The 21911-nt window shown below is 45.9% G+C and overlaps 2 protein-coding genes across 4 annotated transcripts in view; one reads left to right on the forward strand and one right to left on the reverse strand.

Moving 5' to 3' along the window:
- Positions 1-1734: 1734 nt before the first annotated feature.
- LOC139050473 (large ribosomal subunit protein uL1-like) lies at positions 1735-6625 on the reverse strand. The gene is made up of 6 exons (XM_070526902.1): positions 6593-6625; positions 6307-6425; positions 5887-6042; positions 4489-4637; positions 3878-4050; positions 1735-1948 (listed from the first exon to the last, which is right to left on the reverse strand). Exons 1-6 carry the CDS (start codon positions 6608-6610, stop codon positions 1778-1780), a joined length of 786 nt encoding a protein of 261 aa, XP_070383003.1. The 5' UTR covers positions 6611-6625; the 3' UTR covers positions 1735-1777.
- A 63-nt stretch (positions 6626-6688) lies between these two features.
- LOC139050472 (ubiquitin carboxyl-terminal hydrolase 47-like) overlaps positions 6689-21911 on the forward strand; it is a 75155-nt gene continuing 59932 nt past the window's right edge. For 2 of the 3 annotated variants that reach the window (XM_070526899.1, XM_070526900.1), the window contains exons 1-5: positions 6689-6930; positions 11832-11876; positions 12354-12413; positions 16758-16931; positions 20517-20636. In XM_070526899.1, the coding sequence (XP_070383000.1) occupies positions 6892-6930; positions 11832-11876; positions 12354-12413; positions 16758-16931; positions 20517-20636 (438 nt within the window). In that variant the 5' untranslated portion in view covers positions 6689-6891. The remainder of the gene's footprint in view (positions 6931-11831; positions 11877-12353; positions 12414-16757; positions 16932-20516; positions 20637-21911) is intronic. The other variant, XM_070526901.1, reaches the window with a different exon arrangement.

Raw genomic sequence — 21911 nt, forward strand, 5'->3', positions numbered from 1 at the left:
CCCCAGGTGGTCCAAATTATTGCGGAGTCCCCCACTACGGCGTGCCTCACAATCGGATCGTGGCTCTGGCACCCAAAACCCCATCATTTGAGCACTTCGATGTCCGTGCCGTTTACTTCTTTCACACGATAAACATGGTTGTAGCCGTAAATTTGACGTCGTTTCTCGAGCGTCCGGCCGCCTTAAAGGGACACTAAAGTGAAAAACGATTTCTTCTGCATCAGTAAATCACCGTTCTACAACACCAAAAATACCACTGTTGCAATGATAAGACGTTTGGTAAGCCAGAAAAAGCGCAAGAACGAAATACGAGTGGCGACGCCTACTTGAGTTCCCGCACCTGGGCGCTGTGACGTCGTGGATTTTGATGGCATCTTCTAGGGCCTACTAATTATATATAGCGGTACAGATCGACTATATTGAGTTCTAAAGGAACCAGATATGAAACATGGCAAGTTTCAGGAACCTTCATTCAGCCAACGCGGCCCAAATGCGAAAACATACTTTGGAATCCCTGACGTAACGCTAACGTACCGGCGCTGGGGTTTCGGCGCGAAATTCAAATACTGATACTTGGACCTTCATTTTCTCATCTAATAATCAAGCTATCTTTTTGAAATCACTGCCTGCAGGGTTCTCAAACAATGCTTCATTAGTCTAAACTGATTTATTGTTTCGCTTTAGTGTCCCTTTAAAATTGCAATTTAGAACGACCGACGCGTTCCAAGCGAGCGCCGCAAAAGCATGCCTCCGTAGCAGTGGCCGCCTGACCACTGACGGTAGCCCATAGTGGTGCCCAGTACACGGCAGCATCGTAAGTGAGGACACATTCTATTGTCTTTGAGGCAAGACAAAAAGTGAGGGGTCATTCCATACTGTGAAGGTGGCTCACCAGCATACCTGTAGCACAACATGCAGGATTAGACAAGGGTAAATGTATTTTTCATCATTTGGTAATGGTAGTTGCGATAGTTTTGCAATTACTGTCATATAAACTAATTGGTTCAGTTTCAACCTTAGAATCGCGGCCATACACGACGGATGTTGAGCGCCTTGGACTGGTGGGATTTCAGCTCTAATTGAGTGAACCATTTCTCGCCTGGTTTTGAAACTATGATCACAGATGCAGCGTAATCGTGACTAAGTCACAATTCAGTCTCGTTTGTGCGGCACATACAACCATCCCCATACTCAATGACATTGTCCTCTTGCAAAGCGGGAGCACAACTGTGCATACATTATGTAGCCAGAACACTTGCATGTTTTGCTTGCTTGCGGGCACAAGCCATTCATGACGACAGCTTCCTTTTGTTGACACGAAAAATAACACAGCCCTAGCCATACACAGCTGTAACAATTAGCCTAGCCTCACAATTTTGATCCCCTCATTCAAGTCCATTTGCAGCGACAGGATACATTCCCTCAATCTCGTCCACACAATCTGCAACGTCCCATTGCACAAACTTTAACTGTTGCCTAATCTTGATTTAATGAACACGAACATTACATAAAGTAAGAATTAGATCAATATATTAGCCCACATAGCTTATAACAAAGACACTGTTGTGCCGGATGCGGCTTCATGTTAAGAACGGTCAACTATCGCCTAGCCGCACAGGAAGACCCACTGCCTGAAGGCAACTGCCGGTGTGCAAATATATGCGACACGCGCAACATAAGCTCTGCACCCAACTTGCATAGCTTGCCAAGCAGTAGAAAAACCAAGACTGCACATAGGACAAAATGCTGTGCATTTAATGCTAGAGAACAGAACAGCTCAGTAGAGTCGCTGGGGTGGACCCATGGTGGACTTGATGTGCAGGGACCGAATGTTCTGCCAGTTTTTCTTCAAAAGAGACACCAGGTAGTTGATGGCCAGGTTGATGTTCTGGGCCAGCTCATCTGGACTCATTTTGACATTGCCGACGGCAACTGCGAGGCACAGAACCTAGTGCAGAAAAAAAATTTACAGTGAGAACAAGGTCTCAACACGGGGAACAGTAAAAGGAATGGTGGTCATCAGAGATGCACAAGTAATCAATGAAAATTCATTGCCCAGTGCTAGACTCATCACGTTTCTCAACAAATGTCCTTACGCAAAAATCACTGGGACCTATCGGAAGAGACCTAGAAAAATGGATGTGGCTTAGCTAAGGTGAAGCCCAGGATGCGAAGCATACTAGCCTTTATTTTAGTTGTTGAACCACTGTTTAGCCTGGTGAACTGCTGTTGCTTGGCTATATTTGGTTTGGCTAGACGAAGAAACAACTCATGCGTTACTCTGCTTCGCCTTCAAGAGTGGAACGCGACAGCGTTCCCGTCGACCCGCCAAGGGGTGTAAGACAATGGGCTACGGCACAGCGACTACGCGCCCCGCATTGGACGCAGTGAGCGTCGAGAAACGCAGCGTTCGGCGCGGCAACGAAATGTGCGCCTGAGCAAGCGACGCACGCCTGAGCCTTAGAAACAGCTCGTTTCTAAGGCAACACCGCATTCACTAGAGGCGCTTTTGTACCGCTTTGAAGCATCGTACTCGTGGCTCAGTGGTAGCGTCTCCATCTCACACTCCGGAGACCCTGGTTCGATCCCCACCCCGCCCATCTTGCAAGAGTTGAGCCAAAGCCACCTAGAAACAAGCGCAGCTGCTTATATACCGCCGCGAGTTGGAGCCCCGTTTCTCCTCTGTCGTGACGTCACGGTGTCACGTGGTATGGCATGGGGTCAAAGGTCATTGAAGGTGACACCGCCGCGCCTGAGGAGCTGGGTTGAGCTCTCATAATATGCTTCGCATAAAAACAGTGGACTGCCACGCAAACTTTCAACTCATATGTCATCTCAACCTTGCACACTAAGCCACACTTGGCATTACACATTTGAGTACACTAAACTAAAGAACTATGGACAAGCTGCACTATACACAGCCTGTAAGAAGGAGGTGCCACTGATTACAACCCAACTGCAACAAAAACAGCAAGCAGGCCTCGTCCTTTGTGCACATGAATTATAAACAACCCCTTCACCCATTTGCAACGCACCACACTTGAAGCAGAGTGTGAGCAGCCAAGAAAATGCTACCTTTCATCTAGTCTCCAACAAAAATGAAAAAGACTTCAGTGATATCTTTCAAACTCATTACACCAAGTCAAACACTGTATAACATTTGTCAAACTGCTACCAAGGTAAGAAAGCTAGAACCTGACAAAATGCCCAAGCCATTGCAGAGTGCAATATCAAGCCTGTTACACAAATGCTGGCAGCCAACTGCTAGGGGTGGGCGAATACCCGAAATCGAATGCCGTCCTATTTGATTGGGCCCTCAAATAAGATAATCACTATTCATATATACGTATATTTTTACAACACTTTTCTAATTTTAAAATGTCAACTGCACCCAAATAAACTAAATTGGAGCGAAGTACGGTAAGCTTTCCTTTTTGTGGGCATAGTATAGACAAAACATGAACTTGCGCATCAGAGCAGGCTACATTCAAGGTAGCCATACGTTACAGGCCATTTGAGCCATCATTCGCACTCGAAAGAACCCTGTGCGAGGGAAGAAACTGGTTCATTTCTAACTCCCCATTCGTGCTTTTAACACACAACACTTCACAACCTACTATGTAACTACATAAACTAGTCAACATTAAATATACTCGAGTGTGTCCCAAAAATTGCTGTTCGCACACCCTTACCAATAGTGCCACAACAGCACTTATTAGAGGGACTGGTTTGAGTGTGATAATCCATCAACATGAGCACTGCTAACCTTGACACACTTGTTTGTACTTTCCTGTACACTGAAAGACATTCAAATTGTAGTATGGGAGCACAGCTTAACCAATTCTGCCATGCTCAACGACAGCACAGCTGGGCATACCTTCTTCATCTGGAACTTGATTGTGGCCTTGACTTCATCAAGCTTGGCCATCATGGACTCGTTGTGGGTCAGCAGTGTGGGGAACTTGCCCGCCTTGTTCAGGCCAGGGCCCAGCAGACGTGGAATCTGCTTGATCAGCGACTCGGACGCCATGAATGCATCGTACTTCTTGGCTGTGGTGGCGAGAACAAAATGAAATGAGTGAGCACAACCCAATCTAGAGGAAGAAAAACTAGCAGTCAAAGAAAGCCAACAGCTTTTATGGGCACGTTGGCAGAGAAGTTTCGATCGCGTTTTTCTCGTGCATGTAATTACTGAACACACAAGCCCCGCATGCACACGTACATTTATCTTGGGCACATTTCAACTGTTGGCTTACATCGCAACGAGCTACCAGTTCAGACTTCATTGTGTCGATCACAAGAAGTTCAGGTAATACATGCAGTTTTGATTAAGTCATCATTCTGGTAGCAGCTAGCCTTTCCACAGATTGGCTTGGTGCTGTCGACAGTCGTATCTAGTGACGCACCAGGGGCAAGGCTAGCACAAAAGTAAAGAGAAATAATTATGCCAGTACACCAAGCCCCTCGGCAAAAGAAAGAAGCACGCACCGAGTTTCTTGACAAGCTTCTTGCTCTTGTTCAGCTTCTTCAGCGCCTCGGTGTCCATACAGGCAAGGTTGTTGGCCTTGGCCTCGTCACAGTGCTGCTGGTCACCCAAAACGCACACCTGGAACTTGGGCCTCGGGATGTGCTTCAGCCTGTGAGGTGAAAGGTACACCTTTAGCATTGCACATGTCAAAACCAAGCAAAAGAACTGCGGTTTTGCTTCCTAAGGTGCATAAACTTCTGCTGCAATTGTAGTGAGCCAACATCACTGCATAGCTGTTGTCCACAGCAAAAAAGCAAAACATATTTTGCAGTGTTTTTCCGTAACACAAATAGCACAAGGACGTAGAATAGAACAGAACACACAGTGCCTGTATTTGTCTCCTTGTGCTATTTGGGCTACAGAATGAAACTACAAAATGTCACATCAACAAGGCCAAATATCTACACTGGCAGAAAATTTACCTATGTCACCTCGCGACCTTCCTCGAATCATGCCAATAGGCTACAAGATGAGTGCATATCCCTGTAAAGAAACCCGCTACATGGACATGGCATACGAGATGCATCTTGCTCAGAAATGCACATGTAATCAGCGTAGTTCATTGCCCAGTGCTAGAGTCATCACTGCAACGATGCACACCTGCGACTTTTTCCTGTCCCCAGCCCATCTCGAAGCAATGTCGAGCAACACAGCACTCCAAAATGCTGCCCTAATCAGTCATCCACAGTACTTCAAATGCAGCAACAGTCGCAGAGAAGGGCATTTTCTTCCCCATTATTCCATTCTGCTGTCTCAGAAGGTTTGATAAGGTGAAAAATTGATCGTAACAGACGATCTCGTAACGCCCGTCTGCTGCGACCGAGTGCCGCCTCCGAAGCAACTGGTGTGTGTTGCAAGCGCACCGGTCATACATACGACAGTGGGCTTCCAGGAGTCACCGGGCGAATATTATTGGTGCCGCCGAAGCGATACACCTCCCCACAGTTTTAAGACTCTGGGTTCGAGTCCGCCCGGCTTCCCGAAACAGAAAACCGAGCTTCCTGTTGCGCTACAGGCATTTGGCGTCTTGGTCAGCGCAACCAGCGACTAATTATGACCAACGATTAGATCGTTAACGAATGCTAACTAACGCAGCGCCGTCCAGCTCCGCATGGCGCCAGGCGCGCATGCGCTGGAAAGGGCCAAGTAGCCGCATTCACTGCATTTCTGCTCGAGTTTGAAACGTTAACATTGCAAGGAAGAGCCCCATCAGTAGGTAGCCCCAACGTTTGAATGAGATTTAGGGCTAAGGGCGTGGTTTCCTCTGGTAAAACGACGCCAAATGCTGTGCGTTTCAGGTCAGTTTTTTGTGCGACGCTGGTGGTGGAGGAAGATGGCGTGCTCGCGCCGAGGCCTACTTGACGGTGCCCGAGAAACGCTTGTCCTTCTGGGGATCGTAGTTCTTGAGCGCGATCTGCAGCTCCACCGTCTCGAGGAACTTGCGGTGCTTCCGCGCCGACTCCTGCAAGACCGCATTGACGCAGTCGTACAGCGTGTCCCTGCTCACTTTGGAGCTGTAGAGAGAAAAAACAAACAGAATATTATGGCAATGAGTATCACCATGACTACTGCCTAAAGTGCGTGTGAGGCACAATTGAAAGCTTTGTTCATACAACGGGATAGGCGGGTGCAGCACATAAGTACGATCTTAATGCACAAAAACGACAGTAATTACAAATTCATTTATTAACCGTACTGTCCTGCACATAAGTATCGATTGATACACAAACTAGAACGTTAAATACTAATTCAGCCAAGGATTGCGACGGATTACATACCTCATGCTTCGGTAGTCGACGCGCACAAGCGCTGACGATGACGGCACACGACCAAAAGAACGATCGGAAGTGGAAGCATTCGCGAGGCTCTTAGCGAGGCCACGTGACCAAGCAGCACCCTGGCGGAGAAAATTAAAAATATATATAATATTTTTTAGAACGTCTTTGCTTCTGTAAATAATGAAGAAATTTATTTTGTTTGTAAAGCTGTTTTAAATGTATTGTAAAATAAGGTTTGGATGTTATTATTATTTTGCTGATACGGGAATAAACAATGTGACGCTACCCTACGACCGCCGTGCATCCGATGTGTTGCTCGCTCCGATTGGCCCAGCACCTGCGTTCAGTGACGTCAGGCGGGCGTTTCCGCCAATAACGTGACACGTTATTTTTCTTTTCTAAATACAGGCTGGCCTGGCTCGGTCATGGCTGCGACTGCTGCTGGTGCTGCGGTGAACATCATGGCTTGAAAGTGGTTGTGTGAATACCCCCTACCTGAACATTTTTTTTTTCTTTTGACGTGCGCGCATCGTCCCTACGAAGGAGAGCCTGCCCGCACCCGGCAGACTACACCGCGGCTCCGAAATGACGCCCGGAGAGAACACACAGCCCGTTTCGGACGAGGCAAGTGCCCTCATTTTTTCCCCCAAGCGCACGGCTCGCGGTATCGCACGCCTTAACTTTAAAGGGACAGTCAGCTGGCTTTTCGAAGCCCCAGGCCGGCGCCCCTTTCCGGACCTCGGTGTCCGGACCGCTGACAACGGCGGCATTCGCCGCGCGTTCTTCTACGTCTCGTCAGCTGTTACACAACCGTAACCCCGGTCGCACTACGCGCGCGCACACACACGCACTCTCGCAGGTGCTGCGAAGTGCGCCGAACTCGTCCCGGCGTTCATTCGGTGCGTGTGCGCACTTGACGCCCGGTGCCGAGTACGCCCCGTGCCTCTTCGGTCGCCGCCTGCGTCATTGCACGTTGTCGACATCTAGCACGTCGTCGACACTGGCTCGTCTTTTGTCCATTGTCTGTAGAGACGGGAGTCGGAGCGAAAACGGTGTCGCTTGCGAGGCGGGTGCCAATCGGGGAACCTCTTCGCCGCAAAGCGCTGCGTTTGCATGCCCATGACTCGCTACGAACCTGCGTGGCTCTTCAATGAATGGGAGAACGTGTGTGTGCGCGTAGCTGCGTGATACGTTGGTCGCCGCGGCAACTGTGGGAGGGAAAAAAAAAAAAGTTTCGAGTGACCCAGCGACTCCGCGAGCGTGTCAAAAGAAAGCAAGAAAAAAAAATTCATCGGCTGTGCGCGCTGCGTAAGCGGAGGAAAAGTGAAACCGAAAGGAAATAAGAACACAACGCGAGAGAAGCTTGCTAAGGGCGAGCGAGTTGGTAGTGCTGCAAGCAGGAGCGGAAGGGGAAAAAAAAAGTTGCAGCACTGGACAGGCTCGACCCGTGCCATGTGGTAGCACGGGGGATCTCTTAGCGAAGCGACGAGGGTAGTCGCCAAAAATGGGGCAGCGCAGTCGGGTATTTTTAGCCGCTTTCAGGCAACGCCAGCCACGCGCCCGGAGTTTAAAATGCGGAGAGGTGTTTAGCTGCGCGGGAGGGTGGCAGAGGGCCTGCGACCACGCGTTCCTGCTTGCTCCTAGCGGTGCAGCCCGCGCCGTAGTTTCGAAACCCATGGCTCCGTAAGCGACAGCGCTCATTTATGTGCGAGCCTTCGGTGGAGATCTAACCTTACCACGCTTTCCAAGCAGCGCGAATTAGTGTCCGTCGCTTGGGCCTCGCCACCACCTTTCGTGTGACTCAGAAGACAAGATAATATGCCTCAGATAACTGCGGTGCGACAAATGTGGCCCATGATTCCCGGGGTTTAAGTTCAATGGCTTGCTTCTGCTGCGCACTATGGTAAACATCTAATCGCTGATAAAAATTTTACTCTTGGCCGAAAACGGTGCTCATTAAGAAAAAAAAAGTATTCCACTGTTGTCAGTTAATGCGGGCACAAGTGCTGTGTTTAGCTTATGTTCTTTGGCCATCACGGGAGTATGAAGCACGAGGATGGATTTTGGAGGGAAGGGGTTGGGTTCCAAGCCCTCACACTCCGGTATTTTGCTTATATGTGGTGGGCACCCGTTGGATGTCATCAAGTATGAAGTCTTGTTTTAGCTAGCCGGGCAGTTCTTCTGTGCCGTTTATCCGGATGGTGTAAACATTGCATTATTTAGCAGGACTTGCTAAAACAGCTGTAGGAACAAAGTTAATCAGGGTGATCGGCAGTGTACGTTTAGGACATCAACGTGACCATATGTGCACACACCTTGTTTACAAGCAAATGTTGCTCCTAGGCTTATTTGAATGCCTCCCATCAGGACTGTATTTGCACAATATAACATGTGTAAATTCCCCTTTCAAACGGAATGTTGGCATGTGCCGAGCACCCCAGCACACTATATTAAGTTGATATGCAGCCTTAATGTCGACTGTTTGAATTCCAACTCCGTGGTGTCTATAATAAGTGCGAGACTACACTATCCTGAGGCTATGTACCAATTTTTATTCGACGTCGGTCTGTTTCTTTTCTGCATAAGCACCACCAATCTTCTAAATGTTTCTGGCTTCCGTTTGCTGAGCCAATGTTCGCCCTCTTATTACTGTCTCTAGACCCTGAGGCTTCATTGGTACTGACCACTTGCTTACGGAGGTAAATATTCTGAAATTCGAACGAAACGTGTGTAACGACGTCTTTAGTTATGCCACCTACACAATTCTGGACTCCAAAAAAACATCTCGCCACGATATTCAGTCTAATCTATGGCTGCACTAGGTAGCGAAGTTGCATGTCAACCTATTCATCTGTGCTGGCTGTACTCCAGCTTTATACGCACCAATGCACAGTGTCACCAAAATGGCACGGGCGTAGTGTGGTTGTCTGGACAGAGTTCGTTGACATTCCTGCGGTGTAGGTGAGCCAGGTGCCATCGTCTGGCAAACAGTGCCAAGTTTCGTGTTCGCTGCAGCTTTTCTCTGTTTTGCTCGGATTCTTTCCTCTCGTTCAAAGCCTGTGCATAAGCCATAGCCGCTTGCCGACTATTTCTGAATGGGTCAGACGTTTCCTCTGTCGGGAACGCTTCGCTTTCGCTGGCATGTCGCCAGGCATGACAGTAAAAACTATGGGACCAGCATTTAAGTGTCAGATGCCATAAAACAGGGTGCCAATGTACAGCAGCTTTTTTTTTATGCAATGCTAGTGCACATTTAGGAACCTTTCTGGGATTGCGTCCTCGGTTACATTACAGTTGCCTTCATTCGGGTTGCAGTGCATCAAGCTGCAACTTGATAAACTGGCCAAAAATGCTGTCGATGATTTGGGATTTTTATGGCGCAGCAGCCGTGCAGACTATAATTGCTGTCAAAAAAGGTGGGGGGGGGAGGGGGGAGGGGGGTGTAGCCTTTTGTCAGCATTATTTTCATGCATGTTCACATCGGATTCTGTAATGTCCTAGTGTGCTCTTCTTTGAAACAGCATGCTCGGTGTATGAGACATCAAACGGCAGCATTACAAACGAAACGCATGTTGCATTTACTAAAGTTGTCTTAGTAGCGTTTTGCACATTATTTGCTGACAGTTCTCCTGGCGTAATTATTTTTGCAATTAGCAAGTTTGATTTTGAAACCGTCAAAATAGCTTTGATCAGCATCAAGACCCACTGTTCCTCCTTTGCTGTAGTTTGAGCCTAAGCGTGTACCTCAACGCCTATACATTGTCTTAAAACGCTCCACCAATTGTCTCCCTCTATCTATTGTTGGTTGACACATGTCAGAAGCTCACCTATTGAGCACCCCCCATCAGCCCCTGTCGAATCGTTTGAGCTCTGGGCATTCGCTGTGGCTATGGTTTGAGAAGCACAAGTCTAGTGCATCAGAGAGATTGTTGAGTGGTAGAAACACTTTGACAAGCACATGGACAAGTGACCACCCTCTCGAGTTAGGATCGGGAATGAGAAAACCTCACCAAAAGGTTCAGCAGAATTCAAACTGCGCGAGGAAGACAGGACATGAACAGAAACATATACGCACACACACAAAGCTCAGACTTTCAACCTGTCTGTCTTCCTCGCACAGTTTATTTTGCTGAACCTATGGACCAACTAGCCCAGCAGCATGCCTTACCTCATTGAGACTTGCATTAGGTCTGGGTGTTCATTAGAGCTCATCTGGTCGAGAACGATATTCACAGTCGAATAAAGACACCAAGAAGCAAGCCACAGAATGTCTATAAGTGCCGTAGACAGTGCACTATCTTTTTTATACTTATTTTCTGCAAACTTCTGCTGTTGCCATTGGAGAATTTTAGATTTTTCATATACAAATGTACCTTTACAGAGTACCAGGTTGCCAGAGACATGAATGGCAGTAGTTACGGTGGTAGTTACACAGTATTCTCTGGTTATCCTCTCTGGTAACCCAGACAAGCTAAAGTTCCTTGTTGTGAACAAGTCTCTTGTGCACAAGTTGAAATGGGATTTGTTCTTTCTTTTAACCTTCAAGATTTATGGTTCATGTTTTTATGCAACTGTGCCAATGATTTGACATACAAAGCTGCCAAAAGCCACTCAGTGTCTTCCAGGAATCGGCACATCTAAATGGGCAATCTTGACACAAGCACATGCTAGACTCTCTGATAGTTTCTTGTTGAATGAACCCTCTGCTTGAGTGCAGGGCCTCCCTTAAACTCTAAGGTTACATTACAATGAGATGGAGAAACTCCTGACAAGTGGCTATATCACGGTTGAACTATCACAAATATCACATTGAACTATCATCGTTGAACAAGTGACTATATCACGGTTCTTAGGTTCAGACGTTACCACCTCTTTCCAAGTGCCGGTAATGGACCAGGCTCATCCAATCCATTTTGACATTGTGGTGCGTTTCCTCTATGGCCGTTAAGGTATTTACGGATTCCGTTTGTCTGGTAGAGGTTTTAAAAATGGCGGCTGCCACACACTTGTTGCTGCCCTGTACAGTGTGTACATTCTTCAGAAGTAGGTCTTACTCGTCAGATGCATGGCACTTTGTAGACATTATACCGTATACAGCAGGCAAGGGATATTAAGCAAGTTGGTGTACTAGTCAAAGCAACACTGGCTATAAAGGTTGCAAAGTAACATGTTTCTGGTGTAAGGAGCATGGTGCGGCACTTTCCATCATACCATTTTTTTACATCTGTCATACCAAAGCAACATTATAATCCTCCATAGCCACTTTTCAAGAACTTACACTTTTTGCAATTTGCAAACCTACCACTGCAAATGTTTATCTAAAATGGGCCTGTATCATCATACGGTTGTGCAGGAACTGTACTCCTATCAACCCTGAAGTCAGCATACATGGTTCTTGCTATTTCGTATTTTTAGACACAAGTTGCGAATTTCCTACTCCCATGTTGTATGTATTTTGAATCTTAAAAAAGTATTGTCTAGGTGAGCAAAATTAAATTAATTTTCTGAACGCTGTTTTTTTTTAGGTCTTTTTGCCAGCACCCAAAAGGATTAACATAGCAGGTTGTCGTGTGAGTAATGCCTGCCTGTTTATGTAATCCTGCAGACATAACTCTGATTGCACTATCCGTGACCAACAATTTTGTAAAAATCGATAAGCCAAAGGAATCAAAGCACCATATTTCCACATTCCTCTATTGATTCGGTGCCACTAAGGTTACTTGTGTAGTAATGCTCACTTTACCAGGGAGTTCATAGATTGTCAGTTTCAGGGCCCTTGAAATGCCTTTCTGATTATGTACATGTTGAAGACGATATTGGGCATATGTACCAAGATAGTCTTGTAATTTTTTGGTTCTCTTGAGAACTACTATTTTGGAACATGTATGTGCCCTGTGAATTTGTGAATGGAGCTTGTTGGGAATTCCTAGGTTGCCACCAATTATAATACACTAGTGTTCCTTTATGTCACACCCCTCCGTAAAGAAAATCCAAAGGTGAGAAGGTTCTTTGTGTTAAATCAAAATATCTTTATTTTGCTCTCTCAGGTTCCTGCACAACCAGAACCTCAGGCGATATGCATCATTCGGGACATGACCACAGCAATGGTAAGAATCGGCTCTCTCGCTCCGTATGGGTTTCATTGATCTCCTCGATCAAGGAGCTGTTCGAAACAATGCTTTCAAAGCTGCTAAACATATGCACGGATAGCAGAGCCTATTCAAGGGACTCTAAAGGTAAAAATTTTGTCGAGTTTGGTTGATAGATTATTCAACTACAAGTCTATCATTGTTTTTTGTATGCCATCATATGACTTTGTTGCATAAAAAATTGTCGCCAAAGGTCCCGCTGTTGCTCCTCAGTTTGAATTGCCCACGGCGAAACGAACGAGTTGATGTAGTCGTTCCTCTATGCCACTCTCTGTGTATGCACCAGTGCTGAGTCACTTGAAGGGCTACTGTAATCCACAACACATGGTGCCACACCCTGGCTTTCCATTTCCGTAGTTTTCTCTCAAAAAGCTGTTTTCTTCATGAATGACATTCATTGTTACAGAAGCCTAATCTTTCAATTTAGGTCGAGTTAATGGTTTCCTTAGTGTCCCTTAAGAGCATTCATTTCACAGCACCCATATTTGGAACTCTCACCGGTGCTTTCCGAATGCACAGGCATTAAGTCATGATCCGGGTTTGGGAAAGAATCTGCACATGGATACTGCGTGTTCTTTTCTGAGCCTCAGTGATATTCTAGGGGTTGTAGCCACCTATACCACTTGGGTGCTGCATGCATAGTTATACATGCCAAGGTAGTGCTCTAAACGTGGAAGCACTGATCATGTTTCAAGTCTTTCACGTAGGACTTGAAACACTTCTGGTTGCACCTTCGTTGCTGATATCTTAACATGTGCAAAGTGTTTAGATAACTCTTTCATTACCGTACCTATAGAAATCTGTCAATTCAGTTGACAGTTGCGTTGTTAAATGTTCTTGTTAGAATTTTTCTGCTAGCAACATCATCTGCCATCTCAAATGACAACTGAACTTTATTTGTTAGATTTGAACATTTTTGGCAGGTTGGGAGGTCTACAAAAAAAAAGCTTTGACTGGAGGTATATCTCTGAAATTAGCCTCCAGTTCTCCTAGCACTTCAATTCAAAGACACAAGATTTGCACTTTGGTGAACTTGGCAACATAACTTTTTTTAAAATTATAGCAGCAGCAAAGACACAGAAGCTTCTCTCTGGGTGTCAATTTTCCAATCTGATGTCTGAAACAATAGGCGCTCATGAGTGCCTGTTATTTTAATAATTGTGTTCAACTAATATCAAGTGCAACTTTATTTTCCCTGCCATTGATTGCTTCTATTGATCGGCACTCCGACAGCATATGTGCAAATTATTACGAGCAATCCTTTCCATACTATGGGGTTTTCTTGCTCACCTAAGAGCACGCAGTGGATCTGAGATGGACCTTCTTCTGAAGCTTGACTAGCTGTCTAATCTTACATCTTGAGCAACGCCCGTGCGAGTTCACTTATTCATTACTGTACATTATTGTGCAACACTCCACATTACTGTACAATGCTGTACAGGAACTAAACAAAACATGTGGAGGCGCCAGCAGCTGTTTGAATGCACGCTAGACCATATTGCTTGCACAGAAAAGCCAATCGAACGCAATAATCAAGCATTAGGAGGCTTCTGCACGCTCCCTGACCTGACAACCAGTGCATCGCAAGCCTAAAGAATGCAGTAAAAAAAATTAAGCAATGATCATGATATTCCCTAATGAGAAATTAGAGCGCAGCTCTATACACGTTTTCGTTCCGTAATATATTGGCTGATGCGGACAATCTGTCCCGTGTGGCAGGTTTCAAATGGAGCGAAGTGTGGTGAAACTGCCTCGCTAATCAGGAGATCGCGGGAGGCAGCACGTGGGCTACGTGTGGGCGCCATTTGCAGCAGCTGCTGCAGACAGATCTCCACTCATGCAGTGCTTCGTTCCCATACAGGCGATGTGCGCTACTCTGGCGCCACCTTGTTAGCCATCGTCGCCGCACAGCCCATCTTGCATGGCACTGGGCTTTTCTTCCCACGCTTTTGCCATACCCTCCTACTCCGCTTTACAGAGCAATTTTTACTGCTACACATCCATTCAAAACACCAGTGATGAGGCTATAATGTTATTCATCATGGTATACGCTACGACTTCTACATCTTTGAATAAAATGTTTAAGCCAACTGTGTGTGTAAATTGTCTAAATACGCTTTCCCAGGGGGTAGAGGGACGGCGAGCCGGAGGGGGGGGGGGGGGGTATTCTGGAAGAATCCACCTAGTGGACCGTCCATTTCGGCCACTGCTGATTGGATGCATCTGTACGAGCGAGGAGTATACGAGCGGCCCGAGCCAGTCGGGAATGGCCGAAATGGACAGTCCACTAGGTGGACTCTTACAGAATACCTCCCCTAGTGTAGTACATTTGTGGGAGGGAATAATTTCTCTGCAATTTTTAGCTGGTAGCTTTGTCGTAGGGATGAAAGCTGAAGTATACCGGCAGGGGTGGCTTAGTGGCTATAACTCTTGGATTTTTACCGCTGAGTAAGCTTGGTGGTGAAATGTAGAATGGCAGGCGGCAAAAGAGCCATTTTTCGGCACCTGTCCTATTCTGAGCTGAGAACTGCAAGTTTTACGGATTACTATTTAGACAGATCCGACATTTTGCTTAATGTGTTGAAGAGATGATGTGTTGAGACGTTGATGAAAACAAAATTTCCGTAATTGAGTGACACAATCCAGCGTGCTATTCGTGATTTCAGTAGGAATTTTCATTCTAAGTTGGCAAAGAAAGTCTCAAAAACCAGTAAGTGGCGAGGTCTGGCAGTGAAATCTTGATACTTTGAATGTTGCAAGTCAGCTGTTACTAAGTACAACATAGTTATTGCCTTAAATTGCAGTTGCTGTATTATTAGACACTCGCACTTTATTCTATGCGTCAGAAATCAAAAGCGCACGCATGGCTACAGCAACAAGCTGAATTGCATATCACATGTGAAAGCATCATTTTGTTTTTGATCCGATTGATTTCATTTTGACTGTTTAAATACCACAGCAGTTAGACAGGAAACCATGAAACATGTAGCTATTATTGCAGAAATACTTTAATGCTTCTGAAAACATGAATGGCAGGAACATCGACTTGATAAAGAAAATAACTCTCACAGTTATGGCCGCACTTGTCATCTGCCTCCCACTAATACCAACAGATAATCGCTATCGCGCTCTCCTATCACCATTTTCAGCATGCTTCCAGTGAACAACTACGTCCTCATTGCAGACAGAAAAATTCTGATAAAACATTTTCCACAACGTTTTCTGTGTTACCACTTCGTGATTAGACACAATGGCCAGTCAGCTTTCCATTGCATTAAAAAAAAATAAGTACTATGAAAATTGGTTGTCAGTCCTTATAAAGGGACTGACAATGGCCAGAATGTGTTGGGAGACGTTGATAGAAATGACCATGATTTGTAGTGATGGAATCCAGCACGCTGTTCGCGATTTAAGTAGGAATCATAATTTTAAATTGGAAAATAGATTCTCAAATACCAGTAAGTAGTGCAAACTGGCTTGGTAAGCCTTGGTACTTTGGCTCTTACTGCATACTTATTGCTTAAAATTGCAGTTCGTATATTGCTGTAGCTTTGAGCATTATTATATGCGTATTACGAAATTTAAAAGTCCGCGCTAACGAGCAACGCTTGCATGCCTCAATGCATGGCGGTGCAGTTGATTGATTTTGTACGGGTGCAAAATTGTAAGCATGCATGCCAGCTAATGTCCTTTGTTCTGGCTATCTCAGGTCTTGGAGAAACGAAATGCGTTGGCAATCAAAAGTGCATGTGTGACTACGGCAACACACTCAACTGCATATCACATGTAAAAGCATAATTGCACTATAGAGATCTTGGCTTGGCTAAGAAACAACCTCAACTTGTTAGTGACCGAAGCTGTTGGATGGGAAGCCACAAAAGGATATCTATTACTGTAGAAATAACTGAACACTTCTGAAAACATAAATTGCAGGAATATTGGCTTGGTAAACAAAATAATAAAAAAAAACTTTCTCGTAGCTGCGACCGCATCAGATGGTGTCGAAAACCCAACTTCTGACGCATTTCTGGCTCCCGCAATCACGTCTGGTGGATTCAGCCTGCAAAAGCATAGCCTTTAAGATCTGTGTTTTATATCCAGAGGGCACCACCCTATAGGTCATGGACATTACTTTTTGGGGGTACAAAAGCTCTCGTGCGCTTTAGTGTATGGGGCACATTGAAAAATCCCCTGGGCTGTCGCAATGAACCGGGAGCCTTCCACCAAATATTTCATATAGCGTCAGTGTTGCTTTGGGACAAATAAATCGATCAACCCTTATGTGTGCCTCTCACCACACAGGCACCCAGCTCCAAGGTACATGTGCAGGGTACCGGTGGAAACAGGACGAAGGTGACGCTGACGCTTCCTGCAACGACAACAGCAGCGGAGTTGATGGAGGCCGTGGGTCGCCACTTCCAGTACGCTTTGGACTCCTTTGAGCTGCTCTTTCAAAGGCTCGCCGACGGCGACTGTGTGAGTTCGGCTGCCTGGGGTCTGCTTTCACAATTCATCGCGCCTGAGAGTCACGCTAGCCAGTGTAATTCCATAATGTGAATTTTGTGATGTTTTTTGCACAATGGATTCCCACTTAGGTGGGAAGAATGAATGCTCGCTTTCGTGCAAAGAAGCACGAGGTATTGACCGCAACACCAATGTGGCTGGTTATGTAGCTGCAATGTTAACCTCTGGCCCCCTAACAGTCTTCTGCCATTTCCAAGGTCCTCTTCTTTGAGAGGCAAGGCCTTGTGAAAGGGTGTCATCGTTTTTACTCCAACGAAACACAGAACACAGTTGCATATTACGCAGCGCGATAATACTCAGTTTAATAACAGAAGACACTTTGTCGAGACTAAAGTGGGAAACGATGGAAGCCTAACGCCATTGCCAATGGTGATTTGTTGCGTTGAAAACACCACGGAGGCACACAACTCATACACTGTTATGTGAATGTTTGTTTGTTCATTAAGTGCCTGCAACATTGTTCTGGGTGAAGTGTCTGTTAAAGTAGTTTGTGGCTGCCTGGAACTGTTGCAGTGCCGTTTGTGGATCAGGAGGAGACACGTCTTCCATGGTGCTGTCAGGGTGTAGTTGGCCACCCTCATCATCGACTTTGCTCGATTGACTTGTACTTGCTCAGCTTGCCGCAGCAAGATGGCGGTCACGGCGCTTCCGAGCTTCATTTGCCTTGGTACCTGGAGAGGCAGCGAGTCGCTTCAAATGCATTGCCTCTCTTGCGTTGGCCCGTCGCGTCCCTGGACTGTGCGGTGTCGGGCGTGCCTCGCCGCCCTGATGCATGCAATGTATACGCTCGGCCTTTCTCGCGCGCCGCTTGCGTTCAGCGGCTGTCGCACATCGCATGTTGGGAGACACTGGTTTGGCGAGACAAGGCATCCTTCCCACGTGATACCGCAAAGTAAACTTCCGCCACTACACCACACCCACGCAGAAGGTCGCCACGCCCGCCTCGCAATAGTGACGTCAGGCCACACAGCACCGAATCGAGAGGCCACCTCAAGTGCCTGACGACAGTGACGTCGGGGCGCACCGTCGAACACACGGCTGCCACGTGTGCCGATGTGATGAGTCATCCCGTGCGGCGCCGGACCGCCCCGACACCCGCACATGACAGTGCCCTTGACAATGAGCCATTAAAGGCTTCCGCCTTAATGCTTAGCTGGCAGCACTGCAGAAGATACGCAACTGTAGCATAGCCGTAGAAGTCTCACTACACGTGTTCTGCAGTGCAGTTGCTTTTGATCTGTGGTGCTTTTTATGGAATAACTGCTTCATAAATTAAAGCTACAACTTGTGGACATAAGATTGCACCACCTCGCACATTATTTGCACAACGTTTCCATTGCACGGGTAGTATGTTCTAGTCAGAAGTGAAGCAGTGAACTGGGCCCACTAGCTATGAAAACATGTCACTTTGCTCGTTTAGGAGCTAATGGGTGGTGATCTGTGACAACTTTCACCGTAATAGGTTGTATCGTGCAACACCAAAGTACAAGGCCGGTGCTACATGAAATTGCGTAACACATACCTGAATACCTTTCTTTCTCATGTGACGCAGTATTTTTTGTCACGTGCAAGCAATGAGGAAAGTCTTTCGAGCTTCCATAGCATTGCTTGCTGTGTATGGAAGGAAGTAATATTCGTAAAGCCCACATAGGCCACTGATCTCTTTTTAGGGGGCTGGATAGCACATCGAGTGCCCTAGGCTGAAGCCACCAAAAGTGAGCCGCCTTTTTCTGGAAGTTGGTGCTTGACTACTTTGCAGCCACAGTTCACCTGCATTGGAGCTCGGCATATTGCTCTTCATTCCCCCAAATTGGCTGTCTGTTTGTTATGCTGTAAACTATCAAAGCAGGCAGGAGGAGTGTTGGGTAGACGTCAGTAATCATCCATTGCCGTGCCGACAGTGTCACTAGCATCAGTGGCGCATGCTGGTAACATTGGGGATTGAGAAAAATTTTCTATGTAAGAAAGAAAATATTGCGTATGGGTTCAGATTATCGTAAAAGCCCTTCCCAGACATGAGGAGACGACACCACCCTGAAACATGAAAAACCACGAAGAAAGGTCATTACTGCTGCAATATTATCCAAACGTACATAGTAGTAAGCACACACACGCCCTGCTTCCGGTACAAGCGGCCGCACACTCCATTTCCGCTAACTTCCCCTGTGGCCCGCTTGGTGAGGGGTGAAGCGGCAACCAACAAAAACGTGCTTATGGTTGGTGCTGGCTGCCAGTGTTCAATGAGCCATATATTGTAGTCACAATAAAAAAATCTCTTTACTCATTCATCATCACTGTGGAGACTTGCATAATACCCACACTGTGTACAGTATGCGCGGTAGTCCAGTGACTATGGCGTTGCGCTGCTTAGTTCGAGGTCATGCATTTGATCCCGGCCACGGAGGGTGCGTTGCGATGGGGGCGAAATGTGAAAATGCTAGTGTGCCTTGATTTAGTTTCACGTTGAAGAGCCCCAGGCAAGCAAAATGAAACCCAGGCCCATATGGTGGTGCGCTTGGGCATCAGATCGTTGTTCTAACGCATAAAATTTTTTTTTTAACATTTTTTTCCTGCACTCTAAACTTCAAGTAAAAAATGAGATCTTTTTGCTTTTATTCTGCAATGGTTTCCTTATCGTTTCTATGCCTCTTCCTAGTTTTGCAATAGTTCCGCATACAAATATGATATAAAAGTTGAAGGATATGTTTCTTTTTTTATTGACCTGTTTATACGCATGAAAACATCAATGTTCATGTGAATGAAGCGCGAAGGCAACATTATTTGTGTCAATCTACAGGCACATTCGTACCGCAAAACGAGTGTTCCCTTTCTCGCTGCTCTGTAAAGGAGCTTATCTTCCTAAGAAAAAATAATGGTAGTACAAGTTGTAGTAGAGCCACAGGTATTGATCCTTCACTAGTGTAGTTTGTCAAAATTGTAATTGAGAGGGAGCATGACAAGTCATTTATGTAAATGCAGCACAACACAATGCATAAACATTATCGCTTTCATTGAAATCAGTTCATTAATAAGGAAAATTTATTTAAGACTAAGGCACCCATCCAATGCTGTATGATCTTGATGCATTCTTAGTTCGTCATACAATTTCTTAGTTTGTATAATTGTAGCAGAGGAAATAGTTTGTTCAGATCTTGATAAGTGACTCTTGATTTTCCAAGATAACCTCAGCCTCATGTTTTCTTATAATGAATGGGTGAATTTCTGCTACATTGTGGGATAAAAGTGTAGAAATGGGGCAACATAATTAGCGCACACATAATAACGCTGTTAAAGGACGAGATAATTCATTGATGCTATTTGAGCTGTATATTTCTTCACTCTACGGGGATTTTCTTTGCATCACAGTTGCCTTATTTCTAGTCGTACATTTTCCTGGATGCCTTTTCAGATGAGCTTTGTAGCAGACTGATCAGTCTGCTGTGTCCTCTCTGTTCCTCATGCAGTTAACATGTTCATAAATAAATCATGTTCATGTTATGTCAGTTATGTTCATGTTCATATATCTTCCAACTGCAGGTTCCGGTGCACACGTGCGATGACAAGACCCTCCAAGAGCTTGGGTTCCACACAGATGGCACAAGCCGCAACGTACTAGTCATGTCTGACCGGAACCGCGAGCCCCCCAAGCGGCTGGTGGTGAGTACTTTCCCTCATTTGTTTTCTTCTCAGCTTTAGTTCTGCTGGATTGTGCGGTTGTGCTCGTTCAGTTATGAGCTCGCTCCACTAGTTGTATTGGTGTCCACCAGTGGCGCTGGTGTCAGGCGTTAATTAGCCCAAAGTGTCTTGTGAGAAGTTTGTAAATAGGTAAAAAAAAACGTTAACAGTGCGCTTTGAGGATTTCAACTCTGGGCAAAGATTGGCAATTTAAGCAGACTGCCAGCTGCCATGATTGACTGGGACATTCACCAAAAGCTCATCTATAAACCTGCACTAAAGTGAAACTAACCAAAACCACTGGTAAGAAAGGAAAAGCAAGCTAGGTAAGATGAAGAACCAGGCATCTACACTAGATGGATGCAGCGCTGACTCGCAGAACCTGTTGTTGGTGAACACCGTATCGATCTAATCCTCTTCTTTGTCGTTTGTTTTTACAGCAAAAGCTGTATATGAGTAACCTTCCGTAGCTTTTTTGGCGTCTTGCAACAGAAACAGACTTAGCAATTTGTAACAAGCCCGTACACAATGGTTTCCATTGTTTGCTTTGTGTGTGATCATGTACAGCAGCTGTGCAGCAAGGCAGATGTCAAAATGCGGAACAGATTAGAATGCTCGCTGTGAAAAATAGCGGGGAGTCAAGGTTATCGCATTATATAAGCAGGAGAGGTATCGGCGCTAAAAACAGCTGCGTTATCGATGGGGCGGACATGTATAGTTCATACACCCGAAGAACAAATGCGTACGAGGAGCGCCGGAGGGAACCGCAATGAGAATGTAAACAGTGCCGGCGCGAAGCAACCACTGACAAAAAACAATCCCGTGGTGCTGAATGAAACAATTGCGAGCCCAGGCAGCCATTTCACTCTGTGGAGATGGAATGGCAGTGAAAGCACTTTGCATTTCGTTTGAGAGCTTTGACTGTCAGCTTTTGCTGCCATTCCATCTTCACAGAGCGGAATAATTGTCATTTCTTTAGCTGTTTTCATAAGTAAGTAAATTAACATCTGTTGTGGCGTCTGTGTCCTGTAAACTTTGTGGTCGACTTCTCACCTTTGTACACAGGAGGTGAAAACAAGACTCAACACAGTCCCTTCTCATCGTCACCTCTGTTATCATCTGCTCAAGCTTTGTGTGGTGCTTACAATGTCCCACAAATTAGCCGAATGAAGTGTCTTATCCTAGATCTACTATGCTTTACATGTTGCACCTTGCTGCCTGCCATTGTAATGGCTGGCAGCAAGGTGTCTCACAGGA

The sequence above is a fragment of the Dermacentor albipictus genome, chromosome 10, assembly GCF_038994185.2.
Source record: "Dermacentor albipictus isolate Rhodes 1998 colony chromosome 10, USDA_Dalb.pri_finalv2, whole genome shotgun sequence".
Classification (NCBI taxonomy): Eukaryota; Metazoa; Arthropoda; class Arachnida; order Ixodida; family Ixodidae; genus Dermacentor; species Dermacentor albipictus.

What these genes read in the sequence shown, in the direction of transcription:
- LOC139050473 (XM_070526902.1), bottom strand. An exon ending in CGTTTCTCGGGCACCGTCAA is followed by an intron (nt 4,638 to 5,886) that starts GTAGGCCTCGGC and finishes TTCACCTCACAG; the next exon opens with GCTGAAGCACATCCCGAGGC. An exon ending in TCAAGTTCCAGATGAAGAAG is followed by an intron (nt 1,949 to 3,877) that starts GTATGCCCAGCT and finishes TTTCTGCACTAG; the next exon opens with GTTCTGTGCCTCGCAGTTGC.